Raw genomic sequence first — 22,490 nt, 5'->3', positions numbered from 1 at the left:
GCTCTCAAACCTCACGTTAACAGAATCACTCGCCCAACCTCCGGACAGTCGCTTAGCTTCCTTCTGCACCTTCTCATTTCTCTGGTCCAGGCACATCTCCCGTTATTAAAGCACAAAGCAGGATAGAAGGGGAGTGAATGGTGGCAGCAGGAGCTCTTTCTGCTGGACCTGGGCATGGTAATGCATTCAGGAAAAGCTTAGAAACATTAGTATTTGCCCAAGCTTATGGTCGATTCAGTCTTTTTTTTTTTTTATTTGCTTCGTAAACCAGTTTGAATGATTTAGTAAAAAAATGGTATAATTAAAATAAATATAACTGCACTGGACAATTTATGTTAGAACCAATGTAAAAAGACAGATGACATTAAGGTGACCAAATTCACATTCTGGCTTGTGAAATTGTCTCTTGAAATATGTCAGCTCGGGCAGAAAATTCAAAGGAAGAAGCTGGAAAAGGGCGAAGGATTTGTCACCAGGAAATTTTATTCTAGGTAAATTACACAAAGACATGGGGGGGGGAGGGGGAAGAGAACATGGAAACAAACAAAAAAAAAAAGAATCCCACATAAAACTGCTTCAAATGACACTTTGTGACAGGCAACAAAGATGAAGAAAAACATATGGAAAACAAACAGAAGGATTTGAACAGAGGCTCTGGGGTTGTGCTGCTACTAGTGTCTGTACAGCCTCGTGGGTGGAACTAGACTGGTTCACAACTTCTTTGCCAATGGGAGGCAGAGAAACAGCGAGGAAGATTAATGGAAGAAAGTCCACAAATTCAAAAGTGACCCAGTCTGCATTTCCCAGTTTTTGGTCCCTGAGCAGGGGCTGGTGAACAAACTCCCCTCGATACAGGTAAAGAAAAACGATCCGATTCCAAAGGAGTGGGGGAGGAGGAGGGAAGGGAAACGGGCAGTGCTGGTCCCTCGTGATGGGAGGGAGATGTCCTTAACTCCAGGTGGTAGCTGAAAAGATGTCCTGAGGAAGTGGCTTTTGTGAGGACAGCGTTGCAGAGCCTGAGAGGGGAAAAGAGAGCAGAGCAGTGAGGAAGGGAGAGGAGGCAGCGTCCCTAAATGATAGACACCAAACACACTTCTTATGCACGAGTCCTGTCTCTCTCCACATAAGCTACTGAGGTATTTGTAAGTACAGGGGGTGCTGCAGAGTAAAAAAAAAAAAAGAACAAGCTGTACCAGAGCGCTTCTCCTCAGAGCTCGTCGTGGTCCGAAACGTCCGTCTCACGGGGCTCCTGACAGGCTGCTGGGCTGCTCAGCTCCATTAGATACTCGCACCGGCTGGGCTCAGCTGTGGATATCACAACAGTCTCTTTACCACATGACAGCTTCACCTGAGGAAGGGAAGAAATGCACGTGACACAAGGCTGCGGAGCCCAGGCAGTAGCAGTAAATAAAACACATTTATTTGAAGGAGGGCTGTAATCTGATTGGTACTGTGTAGAAGGAATGGATCTACAGAATCGAAGCGCAGATTGGGTGGCAACACTGGTAATTGGAGAGTAAAACCAATGCTGGGTGGACTTCTATGGTCTGCGCCCTGTTCGTGGCTGAATAGATAGGGATGGACTGGAGTGTAAATTTTAAAGGGCTTCGACGTTAGCTTCAGAACTTTTAGTACAAGAACAGTGCTGGGTAGACTTCTGTGGTCTGTGCCCTGAAAATGGCAGGGACAAACATATAAAGTATCACATACCATGTAAAATGAGTTTACCTTGTTGGGTAGACTGGATGGACCATACAGGTCTTTATCTGCCATCGGTTACTTCTGCACATGCAGAAAAATCCCTGACCTGAATGAACATCTTATACATGCCAACAATCCAATACTCAGCTAAAGTAAACCGTACTCCCGAGCACCCGAAGTGCTGCCAAAGTTTTGTTTGCATAACTCCAGAACTTACCCAGACAAACCGCTAACCTCCAGGTGATTAAATCACCAAGTGGGGTGAGACCCCAGGTCTGGAGCACGTGAGGTCGTACCCCGAGCATGCAGCATGCGAGGCAGCCCAAGTGCTAGCTGGGATGTGAGGTTTGCACAGTGCTTTTTTTGTAGAAAAAAAAGTGCTGGCACTCATTATGGGCGGGGTCACCACATATGGCTCCACCCCATATGATAACCACACCCACATTAACCACATCCCTTATACCAGCCATGGCGCATATAAACAGACATCATTGAAAATATTATACTAGTATAAGAGAAAAAAATTACGTGATTTTTTTTTCATTATAATGTCTGTAAGCAGTTACAGCTCCAGTGTACTAGTGCAAAATAAGACAGCAGTCTCTGATTCTGCTGCTCTCTATCTGTTCTCTTAACACCGTTTCCAGGGCTTCCTTTCCATTTATTTCTTTACTTTCCTCCTTTCTTCTTCATTTCTTCCCTACATCCATAAGTAAAAGCTGGGTCCTCCTCCATAGAATTGACTGGAGGAGGTATAATGTGGATCCAGCTTTTGCCTATTTTCTCCATCCATGTGCAGTTTTTCTCCTCTCTTCCCTTTCCCTCAACTCTATCCATGTGCATCTTCTTCTTTTTTCTTTCCATCCATGTCCAGCACTTCTCCTCTCTCCTCCCCTCCATCCATGTCCAGCATGTCTCCTCTCTCTTCCCTCCCCTGTATCCATATAAAGCAATACTTCTCTCTCCCCTCTTCTATCCAAGTCCAGCATTTCTCCTCTCTCCCCGCCAACCATCCATCCATCCATGTCCAGAAATTCTCTATCTCCTGCTCTCCTCTCCATCCATTTCTAGCATTTCTCCTCTCTCCCCTGCCCTCCCCTCCATATGTATCTCCTTCCTGTCTTCCCTCCCCTCCATCCATGTCCAGCATGTCTCCTCTCTCCTCTTCCCTCCTCTCTCATCCATGTCCAACGATTCTCCTCTCTCCCCTGCCCTCCATGTCCAGCGAATTTCTCTTCGCTGACCTCCCCTCCATGTCCAGTATGTCTCCTCTGCCCTCTCATCCGTCCAGCAATTCTCTCTCCCCTCCATGTCCAGCATGTCTCCTCTCTCCCCTGCCCTCCCCTCTCATCCATGCCCAGCAATTCTTTCTCCCATGCCCTCCTCTGTCCATTTCCAGCAATTCTCTCTTCCCTGCCCTCCCCTCTCATCTATGCCCAGCGATTCTCCTCTCTCCCCTGCCCGTGTCCAGCAATTCTCTCTTCCCTACCCTCCCCTCTCATCCATGCCCAGCGATTCTCCTCTCTCCCCTGCCCTCCCCTGTCCAGCAATTCGCTCTTCCCTGCCCTCCCCTCCATGTCCAGCGTGTCTCCTCTCCCCCCTGCCCTCCCCTCATCCATGCCCAGCAATTCTCCTCTCTCCCCTGCCCAGCATGTCTCCTCTCCCCTCCATGTCCAGCAATTCTTCTCTCTCCCCTGCCTTCCCCTCCATGTCCAGCAATTCTCTCTCCCCTCTCCCTCCATGCCCAGCATGTTGCCTCCCTCCATGCCCAGCATGTCGCCTCCCTCCCCTCTCATCCAAGTCACGGCGAACCGGCAGTGAAGGCAGCAGTGCTCACTGAGGCAGGTACGCAGGCAGGTTCGTCTCCTCTCGCGTTGCTTCCCTCTCAGCGCGTCCCGCCCTCGAAGGCGGGAAGCGCTGAGAGGGAAGCGACGCGAGAGGAGACGAACCTGCCTGCGTGCCTGCCTCAGTGAGCACTGCTGCCTTCACTGCCGGTTCGCCGTGACTTGGATGAGAGGGGAGGTGAGAGAGAATTGCTGGACATGGAGGGGAGGGCAGGGGAGAGAGGAGAATCGCAACTTCAGGTAATCAAAAGATTTCAACGGAGCATGGGAGCAGGAACAGACGGGAGCAGGCAGGTGAGCCGGACCTCAGGAAAAAGGTGCCGGTACACCGTACCGGCTCATACCGGCACAAAAAAATCACAGGGTTTGCATGAGTGTTACACGTTACCCACTGGGGTGGGAAGCCGCACACGAGGCTGAATGAGCATTACTCACATTAGTAGAGCGGTTGGGCCCCTGCCAGCAGCCCGTTCCGTGGTCATATTTCATGATGCTGAATTTATCATTGCTGGGGCCGGCCCAAGAGCCCCATATGCTAAGGACAAGAGAAAGCAGAGGACGTTAGTATCATGGCTGGGCAGTGCCGAGCGTCATTATAAAGCCATATTACTAATGGAGATGCACGTGCCAGGGGAGGAGAGAGACGGAAAGCAAAGCAACAAACAGATCCTGGCCTAGTGTCAAGCATCATATCAATTGCCAGATGCAGACTTATGGAAATAAGAAACACACGGCTGCTCAGCTCCTGGCCCCACCCCCCCATATAAGCTGTGTGGCTATACAAGGGTTCAGAGAGAAGGACCTAATCATACCGAGCCTCAGGACTGCGAACCTTACCCCAGGTTTGTTTCCGATCCTCCATTCTTTGGCTTCTGAGTTACCCTGTCGAAAGGGCAGAGCCTGTAAACATACCTAGAGAGGACAAGAAAAAAAGGAGAAGAGCGTTACCCAGATAACAGGAGCTTCTTATGGGTCTAAGAGGTCCTTCCCGGGAACACCCTGCTTCTTCCTGGGGGGAAGGTGCATGCAAGGAATGAGGTATCGCAAGGCCAGTTTTCAGGACTACGCGACTTTAACATCATCCCTCGCTCCACCCCAAGTAAAAGATGTTGGGAAAGGGACGGGGGGGGGGGGGGGGGGGGGGGTTAATTGTACAGCCTACTCATTTGTGCTGAGCTCGTAGCACTGATTGTACAGATAAGTAAACTCCCCCTGTGGTCCAAAGTCAAAGGAGATCTCCTTCTCCAAGGCCCTGCAAGAGCAAACAAACACAACAGACTGATCAGCAGGATAGAGGGACAGCCGGGTTCTTCTCAAAGAGACAGGGACTCCCCCCCCCCCCCACCACCACCACCACGTTACTCCAAAACCCAGAATTTGCTGGAGTTTCGGTGCCACCTAGTGCTAAATGGCATGTACTGCAGTACCATGAACTGTGAAATGGGGGTGACTGAGGCCCAGATGCACTAAACGTTTTTCATCGTTAAATGAGCCCTCAAGGAAGAATTTCCTATCCTTTCCATGCACTAAAGCCTATTTTCCGACGACAGTAGCAGCTAACGAAAACTGAATGCAGATGAGCAATTCTTCTACAAATCCCATTGAAATGACATGCACTAACCTTTTCCGATTCGTTTAACGCAGGAGAACACCGTGAAATCTAACGAGAGTGTACCTCTCGTTAGGGCTGTCTGTCTGCTAGAAGTTTACGAAATCCAATAAAAAATAACTGGGGGGGGGGGGCGAAAACGCGTCAGGGGCGTCCTTTATTGACGCCCCAGGTTGCCGCTGCTCCCCTCTCCCTCAGCACCAAAAAAGAAAAAAAAAAAAAAAAGGATCGGGAGGGGGCAAAGGCACTCGTCATGAGCATCCTGTATGGACGCCTTGCCCCCCCCCCCCCCGCCCCCGCCCCCCCCCCCCCCCCCCGCACGAAAAATCTCCAATTTTAGCATCCCCGGGCCGGCCCTCCTCCCTTCCTGTATTCTCCCACACTAGCTCCGCCTCCTGCCATGCTCCGGTCCCGTGCCCCGCCCCCGCGCCCCTCCCTTTGGTCGTGGCTGCCGCTCCCCCCTCCAACGACCCCCCCCCCCCTTTGCCTTACCGGCCCGTGCAGCGCCTCTCACCTCTGCTGCACGGGCAAGAACAGCTGATCGGCGAGTCAGAAGGCCTCCTCAGACGTCCCTTCTTTCTTCCTGGGCCCGCCCTCCTCTGACGCAGCAGAGGTGAGAGGCGCTGCACGGGCCTGTAAGGCAAAGGGGGGGGGGGGTCGTTGGAGGGGGGGAGCGGCAGCCACGACCAAAGGGGGGGCGGCGGGGCACGGGACCGGAGCATGGCAGGAGGCGGAGCTAGTGTGGGAGAATACAGGAAGGGAGGAGGGCTGGCCCGGGGCTGCTAAAATTGGAGATTTTTTGTGCCGGGGGGGGGGGGGGGGGGGGGGGGGAGGCGTCCATACAGGACGCTCATGACGAGTGCCTTTGCCCCCTCCCGAAACACACGTGTTTGTGGGTATTTTTTTTTTTGACAGCTGGGCCTTTGTGGCATGCGCAGAGCAGCCAGCATAATGCTTGGGCTGCTCTGCGCATGCTTTAGGCGCTGATTAACGATGGGTTTAACGATTCTGTGATACATCCTACTTTGCAATACCGATCTGAACATTTCTGGAGTGTTTTTGTAGTGCATTCGTTTTTTAAAAATCGTTAAGCACTTTTACGATTCTTATTTTTTAACGTTTGGCTGATGCATCTGGGCCTGGGTTAAAAGACAGGGGAAGGCAGAGGGTCTCCTGCCCCCTTACTATCTAAAACTGATCTCCGACTAACACAAGACTCCCCCCCCCCCACCACCCCATGCCAGCAAATGCAAGGTGTAGACTGTGACATCACCAGCAGACAGCAGGATGTAGTTTGAGCTTGAAACTGAAAACAGGTTACTTGTGCAGCGGCTGAAGGAGCAATTTCTAAACTGAGCGTAGGGACTGTGGGCTCTGCTCTCAGCTCTGAAGCAAGTACAACTGACCTTGCAAGTACTGTCCTTCCCCCGCCCTGACCCCATCACCGAAACGGACACTTTTACTCCGATGATCATAGCTATCACCAGCCAAAACTGACGCCCTCCCATCGTTCGGGACCTGAAAATACCTCCCCCCCCATCATTATTAATAAGCAGTGACATAAAGCCAAAGGGAGACTGTAAGCAGATGAGCAGAGCTCCCCTCCTGGCCTCTTCACCTGATGGAGTCCTCCATGTCTCTCAGAGACTTGGCTGCATCCTCGTATTTCTCCCGGGCCTTCTGTGCCACTGAAAAGGACAGACAAGTTGAAAGAACTCCTTTACCAACGTTAGCTTAATTTGAATAATCTCAGATAAAACCAGAAAACCCTCTGCGGTAAACAGTCAGGAGTAACATAAAGGAAAGTGTGGACCGAGGCAGTTTCCAAACATACACACGGTAGGTACTGGCACTGCTCCTGTTAGTTAGCAAATAAAAAGGCTGAAAAACCTTCGGCTCTGCTGTCTGATTCCCCACGGATTGCCAGGTTATCTGCTCTGGGGATCCCAGCCAGAGGCACCTTCCCTCGGGAGCACAGACTGGGGTTTCATAATTACAGAAGGAGACAGATCGTACCAACAGAACAGCTGAAGAAAGGCCGACACGCCACAATGCAAACCCTGAGCACGGCTTATGACTTAAGGTGAAAGCTTAGCTTAGGACCTCACTGGTCCTAGCTGGTTAAGAAACTCCCCCCAAAAGCTATGCCCTTACCATCTATCAGTGCCTGCGTGGCCTCGTCATATGGGGGCAGTGGCTCTGCCTCTTCCTCCGTCTTGTCTGCTGCTTGTTTTGGAGGTCGTATCTAGAAAACACAATGATGTTACATCAAACCCAGGTAACCCCAGGGCCCACTCCAGCTACCCGCTCCCACGATGACCCTGAGAAAGCGGCTGACCGGAGAGTCAGCCCCCTCAGGCCTAGGGGCAAATACACCAGGATACCAGAAGGACACTGCAGCTCTCGGCCCATGATGGAGGCACTGGTGAACGTGGGGGAGCTTCAAGGGAACGAAAAAGGAGGGTAAGAGGTGAGCTGAAAGCAGTGGCGTAGTTAAGGGTGGGCCCAGGCCCATCCACTTTGGGCTCAGGCCCACCTAGTAGCAGCACACCTATGATGTGGATGGCAGGGATCTCCATCAGCCGAAAACTCCCAACAACTGTCCCTCCTGCATACCTTGTAAATAGCAGATCTTTGCCTGCAGCGAGCAGTGACTGATACATACTGCTTGCACCAGCCCCACAGCCTTCCCTCTGTCTTCCCACCTATGCGGAAACAGGAAGTTGCATCAGAGGGAAGGCTGTGGGGCCAACATGAGCAGTGTGTATTAGTTGCTGCTCGATGCCAGTGAAAATCTGCTATTTAAAAGGTATGTGGGGGAGGGGGATGTTTAAGAGATCATATGACATGCAGGCGAGAGAGGACGAGACCAAATCACTTGTGGGACAAGGCTGAGTTGGGTGTCTGGCTACGCCCCTGGCTGAAAGCCTGTAGCTTCAGACTGATTAACAGCACATAAAAATGGGTTGCTGAGCCTTAGGAATGTGGCTGCCTCTCAACGCAGAGGGTAGAGGATTTGTACATGCAGAATCTGACCCCTAAATGTTTCATGGGTGGGACGAATTAGTGCCACGAAGGTGATGATTTTGCCGAAGTAGCTGTACCTCTTTACGGCCTTGCCCCTTCCAATCCCCAAATTTTTTTTCTTAGGTTACACAGAAAGCTACTTCGCTACATTTGGAACAAACGCCCTCCTCGGGTCAGGACTTGGGCCTTGTATCATCCTAGGAAAAAAGGTGGAACAGCAGTACCTGAACTTTTATTATACTATCAGTCAGTGCAACTCCACTCTCATGGTCTCCTAAGGTGTGAGTGAACACGGAAAAGCGCTGGGTGGGATTGTTACCACTGGGGGCGGTTCCTCGGCTTCCTTTCTCCCAGATCCTTGAGTGTATCAAAAGGGTACTGGTAAATATAGGAGGCTCCTTGAAAACCTGTTTTTTTTGCAAACGGTAATACAATATGCAGCAGGATTTGTGGCTGAGATGACGAGTACTGTATCTCATTAATAGGCACATAAGGATTTACAAAGACCGGGGCAGGTTTGGGAAGATGGGGCGTTTCTTACATATCAAAAGTTGGTAGAGGAAAATGGTCTGCCTCCCCATCAGCATTTTCATTAGTTATAACTTAGACATTATATTACCCGGATAGCGTGCAAGGAAATTGGGGGTGAGGGAGGGTACAGGTTCTATTTCCAGCCTTTATCTGGCATTAATCTTGGCTCATTCCCCAATTATATACAGCATTGGGAAAAGGACTTGGGGATTACTTACTAAGAAAATGCAATTTTAGTTTTAACTATCTTTTCAAGCTTTCAGTGAGCAGTGTGTTGATGGAAAATGGACATAAAATGCTATTCCAGTTTCACACGTTTGTAGCAGCCTACTTGCTGCAGCCTGGAAGAAGCCTATCTTACCGGGACTTGGAACTGCTTTGAGGAAACTAGCTCATATTCATCTGACGTCTAAACTGACGGCTCTGCGTAGCGGACAAATATTGGCCTATTCTCGCATTCGGGACCCTTATATACAGTGAACTGCTCACCCTGACTCTTCTCTACCCACTATGTAGTTGGTTTGCTGGGGGGGGGGGGGGGGGAGGGGGTTGTTAGGGGGTGGGGGGTTTATGCTTGTATGAGCCAATCCTTACTTCAATGCTCATGGACGATTAATGGATGTTTCATAATTTTCTTGATGATTGTTGCATTGTTACTTCCATTTTGCATGATTAAGCTTTAATAAAGCGTTAACTTGGAAAAAAAATAAAATAAAATGCTATTCCGCTGGTACTATATGCCACAGAGACTTCTCAAGCTGTTTAAATCTGGTACTGGGATGTGTTGGGTAATTATGACATGACTGCCATGTTTCACATTTGGTGGACTTGTCCTGTTATTCAGCTCTTTTGGGGTCATGTTGAAGGTGGAGCATCGTTTACTTCACCATAAGCCTGTCCAGCTTAACTTGGCTATTCATATTTTTACAGCAGCCCATTTTGGAAGCAACCAAGTGTCCCTAAAGAGGCTAGGTTGCTGTGTAAACTGGATTATTTTTTCTTGATATCTGAGAATTGACGGCCATAAAAAAAGAGGCATCTTACGCAGAACTGGGATTGCTATGAAGTACGGGGAGCTAATGTGATCATCTGAATCAAACAGGTATCTCCTGACTCTGCGTTTACATTGATCGCCAGACCTAGGTCACGCAGACCTTGGGAAAAGAACCCCATGGGACAATGTTTAGGGGGGATTGTTTAACTCTTGATTATTGGCTATAAGTATTCAGAAGTTTCAATTAATTTCTTTGCAATGTATGTCACATATTTGCAATAACATTTGAAAAAACAGGTCTATCAGCAGTTATTAGCCAAGGGTGTTTCCACCTGTAATTTCAGTGAGCAGACGAAACAGACTTTATCGTTAAGAGCTACTGGCACGTTCGAGAGGTTCATGTGGATGCTGAGTCTTATGGTGCACAATGTAAGCATGCCCCGACCCACAATCCCAGGCCTTGGAGGGTGGAGGGAGAGGCAACAATGTACCAGTCTGCTGACATGGTGCAACCTCACCTTGAGAACTGCTGCATTCAATTCTGGTTGCCATATCTCAAAAAAAAAAAAAAAAAAAAAAAGATATAGCGGAAGTAGAAAAGGAAGAGCAAACAAAATGATAAAGGGGATGAATTCCTCCAGTATGAGAACAGGTCAGGGCTCTTTGAGGTCTATAAAATCCTGAGTGGTGTAGAACGGGTGGAAGTGAATCGATTTTTCACTCTTTCAAAAAGTACAAAGACCAGGGGACACTCAATGAAGTTACATGGAAATATGTTTCACTCAACAAATAGTTAAGCTCGGGAACTCTTTGCCGGAGGATGTGGTAAGATCGGTTAGCATATCTGGGTTTAAAAAAGGTGTGGACAAATTCCTAGAGGTAATGTCCATAGTCAGTTATTGAAATGGACATGGGGGAAGCCGCTGCTTGCCCTGGGATTGGTAGCATGGAACAGTGCTACTAATTGGGTTTCTGCTGGGTACTTGTGATCTGGATTGGCCACTGTTGGAAACAGGATACTAGGCTACATGGACCATTGGTCTGACCCAGTATGGCTACTCTTATGACCCACCTTTGGTTCTTCCTGGTCCCCATCCTCTTCATCATCTTCATCTTCATCCTCCTCCTCATCCTCCCCGTCGTCAGAATGCTTGTGCTCCTCAGGAATCTCAGGATGAGACTCTGTGCCCTCTTCTGGCGGCACCTCAAGGGGTGGAGCAGGAGGGATGTCATCCGAGGCCTGAAAGAGAGCAGTTACCAGTCACCATGCAGCCATGTGGGCAATGCCTATAGCCCTTCCCCCCCCCCCCCCCCCCCCCAATCTCCCCATACCCAGAGCCAACCCTCTGTCCCGTCCAGAGCCCAGCTTCCTTCCTGTGCCACCTAACTGGGCATCCAGTGGAGCAGATTTCAGAAGTGGTTGGCTTTTAAAAACGACTCTGTCACTGTCACGTTACATAGTTCACTTATATTAACGCTGGATTACATAGTAAACAGAACTGGGAACAGCCCAGAGAATTACAAAAATAATGTAAACTTTCAGATTAAATAATAATGTAGAATTAAGTAATCCTAATAATTGAAGTGTAATATCTATTTCGTACACGACAGTGGTAAAGCAGAAAACTTAACGAAGATACTGTATGAATAACCAAGTTTTCAAATTCTTCCTAAACGCCAGGTAACTATTCTTGTATCTAAGTTCTCTAGGTAATCTGATCTTTAAATACAGAACACCTCTAAGTGATGGAAAATGTAATAACATAGAATCTGTATTTCAACAGAAGGATGGGAGATAAATGAGAAAGCAAAGGGGTTGCTCTTTCAAATTTCCCTCCTGAATAAGCCAGCCTGACTGCTGTATTTTGTAATGTTTGCAATTATTTCACCCAGGCCCTCGTGGTTCTCTCACTCACCTTAAGCAGGTATTTGTCTCGGATCAGTGGCCACACCTTCTCCTGAAAGCTCAGTTGAGCCACATGGGGCAAATCCCCCAACAAGGTCTGGGAAGAAACAACAGGTACAGGTAAGTTTTTGCAGCTCCGGCTGCAGACTGGGCAGGGTTGTCATTCCCCCCGTCTCACCCCACTACCTGTGCATCTACCTCAGACACAACCCCGTCACCCTCTATGTCCAGCTCCGGGTGACTCTGCAACTCGGCCGCCGAAATCCTGGAGAGAGAAAGGATAGCACCAGAATCAGTGGGTGACTTTCCTGACCTGCCCCGTCACGATAAGCAGACTAAAGGTGGTTAAGTACACTGCAAATACCATCGCTTGTGGTCCAGCAGCTGCAGGACCAGATTGTTATGCAAAGGCTCGGTCCGGAATAAAGGAATGGGAACATTAATCCAAAATTGCGGGGCTGGGAGCAGATACCTAATACACCCCCAACCCCAGTGCATTTTGGATGGATAACATGTGTTGGCACTTGGTTCCTGCATGCTCTGAATGCAAAGCCCCCACATTTGCTTACTGAAGCTGTCTGTAAATAAGTAAGTTAAACTCCCTTACAGCCCATCTTGGTTCTGATCCAGCTCCTGGAAGGCTCGTGCTGCCTGCAACTTCTCCCGCTCAGCTCTCTCAGCTGCCTTCTGCTCTGTAAAAGAACAACATGCAGTTCCATATAAAACTGTGAAGTGGACATTACCATGGCACGGGGGGAGGGGAGAATGGGCCACAGGCTGGGGGAGGGAGAGCAGTCGCTTACAGACTCTCGGCAGAAGGGTAGGGGGTGCAGAGTTCCTTGCAGGAGGATAAGAGGTGGGGGAGTTGCTGGCGGGTTCTCGGCAAAAGGGTAGGGGGTGGGGGAAGTTACCCTCCCAGGCCTTCTTGTGAATGTTTTTAGCCTCTTCTTCCGGCTTCTCAGCCTCTTCCTTCAACGCTTTCAGAGCTGCCACCTGCTCCTCCAGGGACTGCTTACTCTCCTGCAGCTCTGTCAGCTTCCCCTGGTTAGAGACACAACAAAACATTGGCACAGTTTCAGCGGCCACCGACTATACTGATAAACAAATAAAAGGCTGGCTGCACAGCCTGCAGCTCCTTTTTCCCCGCATGGTCTATGCGTGGGCTGTTGCAATCCCCATCCCGAGAAACAGCTCTTCCAAACTCACACACAAACTCTGCAGCTCTCGAAAGGAAAAGCCTTACTCATGTTTCCTTACAGCCCTAATCCCTGCTCTCCATTACAGAAGTTGTATTAAATCTCCTGACCTGTTTCTCCTCTTGGCCCTTTTTCGCCTCCTCGATCAGAATCTGCTTCAGATGGAATCCTTCCTTTGCAACCTCTACCATTTGCTGGAGAGCCTCTCTCGCCTTCCGACCCATCTCCCTGAGCAGAAACGACCGTGAAAGCAGAGGTGGATGAGGCAGTCAGCGTTTTAAACTCAGGATGGGAAGAAGAGAAGCACCTTACCTGCAGGTATTCTCACAGACGTGGCCGCTGTTGTATTCGTCAGTGGTATCGCAGCAATCTGAAAGAGAGACAGCAGTCAGGCTGTGACGGTGGAGCATGAATTTCCAGGCCCAGATGCAAGGAGGAAGCCCCTCAGAAATAAAATCACCCAGGGGTCGAAGGATCGCAGCTTAATCATCAGGGGACACCTGGGCAGTGAAATAACAACTTTTGTTTTGGGAAAGGGAGGGGGGGTCCTAGGCCAGAAAGATTAGCACATTTGAAAAAAGCTGTGTTCGCCATGGCAGCCAGTTTCTCTCTTACCACAGATGCCATCATTGACTCGGGAAGATGGGATGTACTGGGGCCGATAGCCAGCATTGGTACAGTGGAACCTGCCATTAGGACAGGCAGCTGTCCCTGGAAGAGAGATCAGACAGGAACAGGTCAGTGGTAGAAGAGCAGGAAGAAATGGGAATCAAGCATGGGGCCCTCCTGCTTAATGTGCTGGAAAGCATGCAAAAATCACAAAACAAAAAACCCAAAACAAAAGCAGAAGGGTCCCTTTTTGTAAAAACAACAAGAACAAAACAAAAACAAAACAAAAAAACAAGGGGGAGCGACCACTGATTTTCCAACTCATGGATATCCTATATAATAATTCTCACCTCCAACGTTCTATGTGTCTTGCTGCCTGTGTCCGTGGCTTCTTCGGAGTTGGTCTGCTAGGCTCCGTAGCCCAGCCTAACGTCACCATACGCAGTATGATGACAGCAACAGAACCCTCGCAAAAGGAAAAAAAAAGCCTCACAGCTGAGCCGCCGCCCCCCCCCCCCCCCCCCCGCAGGGAACGCTGGAGGCTAGCACAGGAGATGCCGCCGCTGCCACCCCCCCCCCACCACGTCACACGATGGCAGGAGCACAAGGCCGGTGGATAGGGGATCGGGGGTCCAACCACGTGGCTGTCAGACCGGTGGGCCCAGAGGCCTCGTCCCAACGTTCTCCGTCCCTCCCTCCAAGTTCTAGGGTCGTCGTCCCTCCCTCCCTCCCAGTTCCAGGGTCCCCCCTCCCTCCCAGTTCCAGGATCGTCGTCCCTCCCTTCCTTCCAGTTCCAGGCCCCCTCCCTTCGATTTTGAAAAGTCATCTTCACTTACCCTGACGGGGTTACGGCGGCTGGCAGCAGCGGTACAACGCGTGCAGGCTCGGCCCTTCTGTCTCTCTCAGCTCTGGTCCCGCCCTTGAGGAAACAGGAAATGAGGGCGGGACCAGAGCTGAGAGAGACAGAAGGGCCGAGCCTGCACGCGTTGTACCGCTGCTGCCGGCTGTAACCCTAAAGATTACTTCAAAAACTGAGGGAGGGGGCCTGCAACAGGAAGGGAGGGACAACGATCCTGGAACTGGGGGGGGACCCTGGAACTGGAAGGGAGGGGGGGGACGGCTCTGGAACTCAAAGGAAAGGAGGGAGGGAGGGGGAAACGGCCCTGGAACTCAGAGGGAGGGAGGGAGGTGGGGGACGGCCATGGAACTCAGAGGGAGGGAGGGGGGACAGCCCTGGAACTCAGAGGTAGGGAGGGTGGGGACAGCCCTAGAACTCAGAGGGAGGGGGGACGGCCCTGGAACAGAGGGGAGGGAGGGAGGGACTGGACTCAGAGGGCGGGAGGGTGGGGACGGCCCTGGAACTCAGAGGAGGGAGGGTGGGGACGGCCCTGGAACTCAGAGGGAGGGAAGATGGGGACGGCCCTGGGAGGGAGGGAGGGAGGAAGGGGGGGACGGCCCTGGAACTCAGAGGGCGGGAGGGGGGAAACGGCCCTGTAACTCAGAGGGAGGGAGGTGGGGGACGGCCCTGGAACTCAGAGGGAGGGAGGGTGGAACTCAGAGGGAGGGAGGGGGGTCGGCCCTGGAACTCAGAGGGAGGGAGGGACGGAGGGGGACACGGCCCTGGAACTCAGAGGCAGGGAGGGGGGGGGTGACGGTTTTCAAAAACGGAGGGAGGGGGCCTGCAACAGGAAGGGAGGGAGAGACCCTGGAACTGGAAGGGAGGGTGGGAGGGGGAGAACGGCCCTGGAACTCAAAGGAAAGGAGGGAGGGGGGCGGGGGACGGCCCTGGAACTCAGAGGGAGGGAGGGGGGACGGCCCTGGAACAGAGGGAGGGAGGGACGGCCCTGGAACTCAGAGGGAGGGAGGGAGGGGGGGACGGCCCTGAGAGGGAGGAAGAGAGGGAGGAGGGGGGATGCCCTGGAACTCAGAGGGAGGGGGGGACGGCCCTGGAACTCAGAGGGAGGGAGGGAGGGGGGGATGGCCCTGGAACTCAGAGGGAGGGAGGGGGGACGGCCCTGGAACTCAGAGGGAGGGAGGGAGGGAGGGAGGGAGGGGGGACGGCCCTGGAACAGAGGGAGGGAGGGACGGCCCTAGAACTCAGAGGGAGGGAGGGAGGGGGGGACGGCCCTGGAACTCAGAGGGAGGGAGGGAGGGAGGGAGGGGGGGACGGCCCTGGAACTCAGAGGGAGGGAGGGGGGGACGGCCCTGGAACTCAGAGGGAGGGAGGGGGGGACGGCCCTGGAACTCAGAGGGAGGGGGGGAAACGGCCCTGGAACTCAGAGGGAGGGGGGGAAACGGCCCTGGAACTCAGAGGGAGGGGGGGAAACGGCCCTGGAACTCAGAGGGAGGGAGGGAGGTGGGGGACGGCCCTGGGACTCAGAGGGAGGGAGGGTGGAACTCAGTGGGAGGGAGGGGGGACGGCTTTCAAAAATGGAGGGAGGGGGCCTGCAACAGGAAGGGAGGGACGATGATCCTGGAACTGGGGGGAGGGGGACACTGAAACTGGGAGGGAGGGTGGGAGGGGACGGCTCTGGAACAGAGGGGGGGAGGGAGGGGGACGGCCCTGGAACTCAGAGGGAGGGAGGGAAGGAGGGGGACGGCCCTGGAACTCAGAGGGAGGGAGGGAGGGAGGGAGGGGGGAGGACGGCCCTGGAACTCAGAGGGAGGGAGGGCGGCCCTGGAACTCGGAGGGAGGGGGAGACGGCACTGGAACTCGGAGGGAGGGGGGAGACGGCCCTGCAACTCAGAGGGAGGGAGGGAGGAGGGAGACGGCCCTGCAACTCAGAGGGAGGGAGGGAGGGGGGAGACGGCCCTGCAACTCAGAGGGAGGGAGGGAGGGGGGAGACGGCCCTGCAACTCAGAGGGAGGGAGGGGCGGAGGGCCCTGGAACTCAGAGGGAGGGACGGCCCTGGAAAGAGGGAGGGAGGGGGGGGGGGGGACGGCCCTGGAACTCAGAGGGAGGGAGGGAGGGGGGACGGCCCTGGAACTCAGAGGGAGGGGGGGACGGCCCTGGAACTCAGAGGGAGGGAGGGGGGTGGCCCTGGAACCCGGAGGGAGGGGGGATAGAAAGGAGAGAAGGAGGGAAGGGAGGGAGGGGGGCCTGGAACTGGGGGAGGGCAAAGGAAAGAGGAGGATTGCTGCACCACAATGGATGGAGGGGGCAGGGGAGAGATGCTGCACATGGATGGATGGATGGAGGGGGCAGGGCACAGAGGACGTTTGCTGCATATGGATGAATGCAGGGGACCGAGCATAATTGGTGCACATGGGACACACACTACACTCTCTCACTCACACACACAGACACATTCTGCCTCTCTCTCAATCACACAATCACTCTCTCTCTCTGACACACACTCTCTCTCTCTCACACATACTCTCTCCTAACAGGTCCCTTAAAAGCATAATTGCCATTAGAGGACAACCTTGCTAGCACCCGTTTCATTTCTTTCAGAAACGGGCCTTTTTACTAGTTTTATTGATAAAATATAACAATACAAAAACCCTAAATACAAGGACGCAGTTCTGCACTTTGGCGCTGTGGGCATATGCCTCAGGAATCTAATGATTTAGGGGTGGGGATCAATATGCCAACGTGAATTTTATGTTAAAGATAGAGCCAATGTCTGAAATAACCACCATCAATTACACTTTACAAAAGTATGACTATCAATCGACATAAAAACTCTTTGTGACAAACATCAGAAGCACGAACTGCTCAATGCAGTTCACATCTTTAGGGTTTTTGTACTGTGTTACGTTTTCTCAATAAATACCCCAGAATTGAATCATCAGTGATCGTTCCCTTTTTTTTTCCTTCAAGTTTCCATGGCCCCACTCCTACAGAAATGCACCGACACCTCATCCTCACCAGCCTGAGATAATGCCAGGGGAAAGGGTCAGCAGAAAGATTCACCACAAGCTCCCAGGCGGTCACCCCTCACTGAGCACCCATAGCTCACCTGGTTCATCAGAACCGTCTGCACAGTCACAGTAATCGTCATTGACCCGGTCAAAGGCAATCGTCAAAGACCCGTCCAGACAGGTGAACGGCTTCACTTCTTCATAGAAATGATGGTCTGCTGGGTGGAAGGTACTTAGTTATTTTCACATAAAATGCCAGCCTTACAGGACTACAATCTTTCCTGTTTTTCCCCACCAGAAAGCCACGTTGGGGAGGCTTGTTCGGTACTCTGCTCTGATGCACACAGTTTTCTGTTGAAAACTAGTCTGTTCTAGGTCTGTGGGTTAACACAGCAGCCGGGTATTTGCAGCTCAATGTTTAAGAACACACTCCTCTCCGATATTCAGCCAGCGGCGGTCAGTGGTTTTTAAAATGCTGATCGTCACTGGCTAACATCCCACGATATTCAGTGCAGGGCCGTGGCTGGGCATCAGCACTGAATATTGGGAATTTCTTTGGCCGGGCCAGGCTGATATTCAGCCAGGGCCACATAAAAGTTACACAAAGTACCGCGAGCAGCTGCAAGAGGTCGCGGCAGCCATTTTTACACTTGCAGGAGCGAGAGGGATACAAGTAGGCCCAGAGGGGCAGGGGTCTTGATAAGGGCTGGGGGAGGGAAAGAAGGGAACATTGGCGGGGGGGGGGGGCTTTAGTTTTTAAAAAAAATAATACATAAATAAATAACAAGACATTTAAACAAAAAATAAAGTTATGCTCGTACTGGCCCGATATTCAGAGCCAGCACCTGCATAACCTGGGGGGGGGGGGGGGGGGGGGCGCCACAGCACCAACCCTGACCTACCCACTTTTTGTTTGGCCGGTCTCAGGAGATGTGCAGTGCCACTGTCCAGTTACGCGGCGGGAAGCTATTTAAGGAGACAGGAGAGGTTCCTGTCCCGTTTGAATGGCTTTGAATATCGGCCTCACTGTATATAAATAGAAAAATGCAGTTTTATCTGTTTTCTCCCCTGACCTAACTTCTCCCAACTCTGAACACCTCTCTTTAAATCTGGTTATAAAAGCTGGTATGTTTGACAGGTGCAAGAGGCCCATTTTCATCCAGGAGAATCTAACCAGGTAACTACTTAGCTATCCACTTACATTCCTTTGCCAACAATTGCTCTCACCCCCCCCCCCCCCCCCTTCCAATATATCCAGAAGGCCAGTGCATTTGGCAGCTCTAAGAGCTGGGCCATTTTACAGGTCTCAATTCTCCAGAAAACCAAAATTGCTTGGCAGCCCTCAAGGAAGTTTCAAAACCCTATCACGCAAGACGCTCCGGCACCCACGAAACAGAACTTAGAAAAAAAAAACCATCCAAACACACAATTATTGGTCTGTTTGTTGTTTGTTTGTTACATTTGTACCCCGCGCTTTCCCACTCATGGCAGGCTCAATGCGGCTTACACGGGGCAATGGAGGGTTAAGTGACTTGCCCAGAGTCACAAGGAGCTGCCTGTGCCTGAAGTGGGAATCGAACTCAGTTTCTCATTACTAGCAAATTAAGAGAAAGGATGCAAGCATAAATCCTCCTTTATCCAGAAAAACATACAAAAATCATAAAAACACATTTAAAAAAAAAATAACTTCAACTGTCCAAGACAGCAAACCAAGTTATGCCAAATTCTTCCAGGTCACATCTTCAAAAACACAGAGCTATTACCAGCCAAAGGTCAATTCCAGGCCTCTGCGTAGACCCCACTGAAATAAATGTTTCTTAAAAACTGCAGTGTTCTTCCGTCGTATTTCCAAGAAACACTTATTTTAAATATATTCCTATGGGGATATTTTATTGGCACTTACGGATTAAAACCTAAAAAAATCAGAAGTCCTCCATGAGCACCATCACTCTTCAGAACCAACCTCAGGTTAAGCAGCAGTCTGAGAATCAGGGGATCTCAGTTCAAACCCCACCATTGCTCCTTCTGATCTTGGACAAGTCACTTAACCCAAACTGCCTCAGATTGCACAGGGAACCCTTCAAAGACAGAAATATACCTACTGCATCTGAATGTAACTCACTTTGAGCTACTAATCAAAAAAACAGGTGTCAAAGTAAAAAAAAACAAAATCCCAAAACTTAACTTCTGCTCTATTGCTGCCTCGAACATTTGAGCATTAATCCTTCCAGTTATGAGGCCTAGAGACTAAAGAACACAGAAGTGTTAAGCTGCTAGCTAACGTACCATTTATTAGAAGACTAGCTTTCACAAGCACATTGTACAAATTAAGCAGCCTGAGCTGAGAGACATTCTTAAAGCAAACACCTATAAGCACCATTGCATGGTAACCTCGGGGGGGGGGGGGGGGGGGGTGGAGAGACACCCTGTAATCAGACCCCTATAAGCAGTATTACACTGTAACCTGGCTCTAGGAGGCAGAGACTCCGTAATCAGACCTGGATAAACAGTATTACATCTTAACATGGCTCGGGGGGGGGGGGGGGGGGGGGGAGGGGAGGAGATACCCTGTAAATCAGAGTCAGACCCCTATAAGCAGTATCACTCAGTAGCCCTGGCTCTAGAGGGGAGGCACCCCATAATCAGACCCCTATAAGCAGTATCACACCCTGGCTCTAGGGGAGACAATCTCTAATGTCCGGTTACATCCATCCCTCATGTAGTTAAGCTAATGGAAAGTTTAGTTACCAAACAACTCACAGATTATCTAAACAAATTCTCACTATTACATGCATCTCAATCAGGATTTTGAGCTAATCACAGCACTGAAACAGTACTAATAACACTCTTAACTAAATTTAAGCAAATAATTGCTATTGGTGATAATGTTCTCCTCCTACAATTTGACATGTCCAGCGCGTTTGATATGGTCAGCCATAACATTATACTGAACATCCTAGAATATTTTGGAATTGGAGGAAACGTATTGAAATGGATTGTTTCCTTACCGCAAGAACATACCAAGTGATCTCAAAGTCGATCATATCATCACCATGGAAACCTGAATGTGGAGTGCCTCAGGGATCACCGCTTTCACCAACTCTCTAACTTAATGATGACTCCACTGGTCAAATCACTATCCACCCATGGCCTCAATCCTTATATTTATGCAGATATCACAATTTACATCCCATTAAAAAATGATCTAACAGAAATCACAAATAAGATCAATCACAGTTTCCAAATAATGAATTCATGGGCAGATGCATTTCAACTGAAATTGAACGCAGAGAAAACACAATGCCTTATCCTTACATTGCAATATAGTAAGATCAATCTTACCAATATTAAGACCATGGACCATACTGTTTCGGACACCTTGAAACTCTTGGGAGTCACAACTGACCAAACTCTCAAACTAGAAAATCACAAGAAAAATGTAACAAAGAAAATGTTCCATGCAATGTGGAAACTCAAAACAGCAAAACCATTCTTCCCAAGGGAGATATTCCGCAATCTGGTGCAATCTATGGTGTTAAGTCATTTGGACTATTGTAATTCCATCTATGCTGGATGCCGTGCACAAATTACAAAGAAACTCCAAGCAGTCCAAAACACTGCAGCCAGACTTATATTTGGAAAAGCGAAATATGAAAACGCCAAACCCCTCAGAGAAAAATTACATTGATCGAATTACATTCAAAACTTGTACCCGGGTTCATAAAATTATTCATGGTGATGCCCCGGTATATATGTCAGACCGCATAGACCTACCAGCAAGGAACACAAAAAAAGCTTCACGTACATTCTTGAACCTCCACCACTCCAATTTCAAAAGACTCAAATATAAATCGATATATGCATCCAGCTTCTCATACATCTGTACGCAACTATGGAATACACTACCAAGTGCCATTAAAACTACGAATGATTTGTCAGGCTTCCTGAAATTACTAAAGACTAACCTTTTCAAGGAGACTTACCATAAGGATCCTTCTTAAATGAACTGACATCAATCCTCCTACCATTACAAATCAATATTGAACTCTTTTTATCTGTTTACTTAATCACATTGTTATTATCTAATACTTGAAATGAATAGTATAACTAGTTACCTCTAATTTGTATTATACTTTCCGTACCTTAAATGCAATAATATTCTGTACTTTTTATTTCGTTATTAGCGATTGCCTGTGTGGCATATTATAAGCCACATTAAGCCTGCAATGAGGTGGGAAAATGTGGGATACAAATGTAGCAAAATAAATAAATAATCAGATCCCTATAAACAGTATTACACCAACCTGGCTCTAGGGGGGGAAGACGCCTGTAATCAGATCGCTAGAAGCAGTATCACATAAGAGCCCTGGATCTAGGGGAGACCCTCTGTACTCAGACCCCTATAAGCAGCACTACATGGCATCCTAGGCTCTAGATAAGAGATCATAGAGATGGGGTATAGCCCCTACCTCCTCCTCCATCATTACACTAACAGCAAAGGGTCTCGACCCAGTCCTTGAAACACACCAAGCCAATCTGGTTTTCAGCATACCCACGATACATACAGAGATACCAAGCTCCAGGCTGCAGATTTTGGGCCAAATCTGGATTACTGATCACCCCACCCTGCAGCCCGTGAACATGTACGAGATAAATCTGCATGCAAGGGGTCTCCTGAAACTACACATCCCAGCATGCAGCAGGCTCGGTAGGTCTATAATGCGAAGCTGCTACCCCGCTCGGATAATTCTTATGCAAATGATGGGGCGGGAAACACTCACTGGACAGGGAGACCCCCCGTGGCCTCTTCACCTCCACAGCGGAGGAGCAGCGCACGAGCTGAACCAGCAGCAGCAGCAGCAACATGTCTCGGGCCTCGCAACTCCTCCTAACCGAAACGTGAAAAAGAGAGAGAGAGAGGCGTTAGAGCGAGCGCCCGGTTCTTCTTTCTTCCCCTCCACACCACTCACTCGCTACCTCCAACAGGACGCCTCTCGCCGGGGAGCAGGCGGAAGCGGCGCTTAGAAGTACGTCGCATCCGTCCAGGAAGGGGGCGGGGATGAGAGGATCCCGGAAGCCATGTTGAACGTGGATGCGCAATGACGTTTCGGGGCAGGGCGCACCGTTGCTAGGCGACGGCGGTGGTGCGGGAGGCCCGTTGCTAGGGGACGGCGGTGACGTGAACGTGGCGTGTCGACGTGGGCGGAGC

The 22,490-nt window shown here is 50.4% G+C and overlaps 1 protein-coding gene across 3 annotated transcripts; it reads right to left on the bottom strand.

Moving 5' to 3' along the window:
* Positions 1 to 460: 460 nt before the first annotated feature.
* Positions 461 to 22,345, bottom strand: PRKCSH (protein kinase C substrate 80K-H). 3 transcript variants are annotated; one of them, XM_030196967.1, is made up of 18 exons: positions 22,259 to 22,345; positions 22,063 to 22,169; positions 17,380 to 17,499; positions 13,424 to 13,519; positions 13,121 to 13,178; positions 12,919 to 13,036; positions 12,524 to 12,653; positions 12,220 to 12,304; positions 11,799 to 11,877; positions 11,623 to 11,709; positions 10,779 to 10,946; positions 7,309 to 7,399; positions 6,773 to 6,842; positions 4,708 to 4,797; positions 4,383 to 4,457; positions 3,981 to 4,080; positions 1,194 to 1,348; positions 461 to 1,016 (listed from the first exon to the last, which is right to left on the bottom strand). In XM_030196967.1, exons 2-17 carry the CDS (start codon positions 22,145 to 22,147, stop codon positions 1,208 to 1,210), a joined length of 1,593 nt encoding a protein of 530 aa, XP_030052827.1. In that variant the 5' UTR covers positions 22,148 to 22,169; positions 22,259 to 22,345; the 3' UTR covers positions 461 to 1,016; positions 1,194 to 1,207. The 3 variants fall into 3 exon arrangements, with proteins under 3 accessions (XP_030052827.1, XP_030052829.1, XP_030052828.1); XM_030196969.1 differs by having other exon boundaries at positions 11,811 to 11,877; XM_030196968.1 differs by having other exon boundaries at positions 17,380 to 17,496.
* Positions 22,346 to 22,490: the final 145 nt, after the last annotated feature.

Source organism: Microcaecilia unicolor, chromosome 3 (assembly GCF_901765095.1).
Source record: "Microcaecilia unicolor chromosome 3, aMicUni1.1, whole genome shotgun sequence".
NCBI lineage: Eukaryota > Metazoa > Chordata > Amphibia > Gymnophiona > Siphonopidae > Microcaecilia > Microcaecilia unicolor.
Note: the sequence above shows the minus strand (reverse complement) of the source record. Positions and strands in the feature narration are given on the sequence as shown.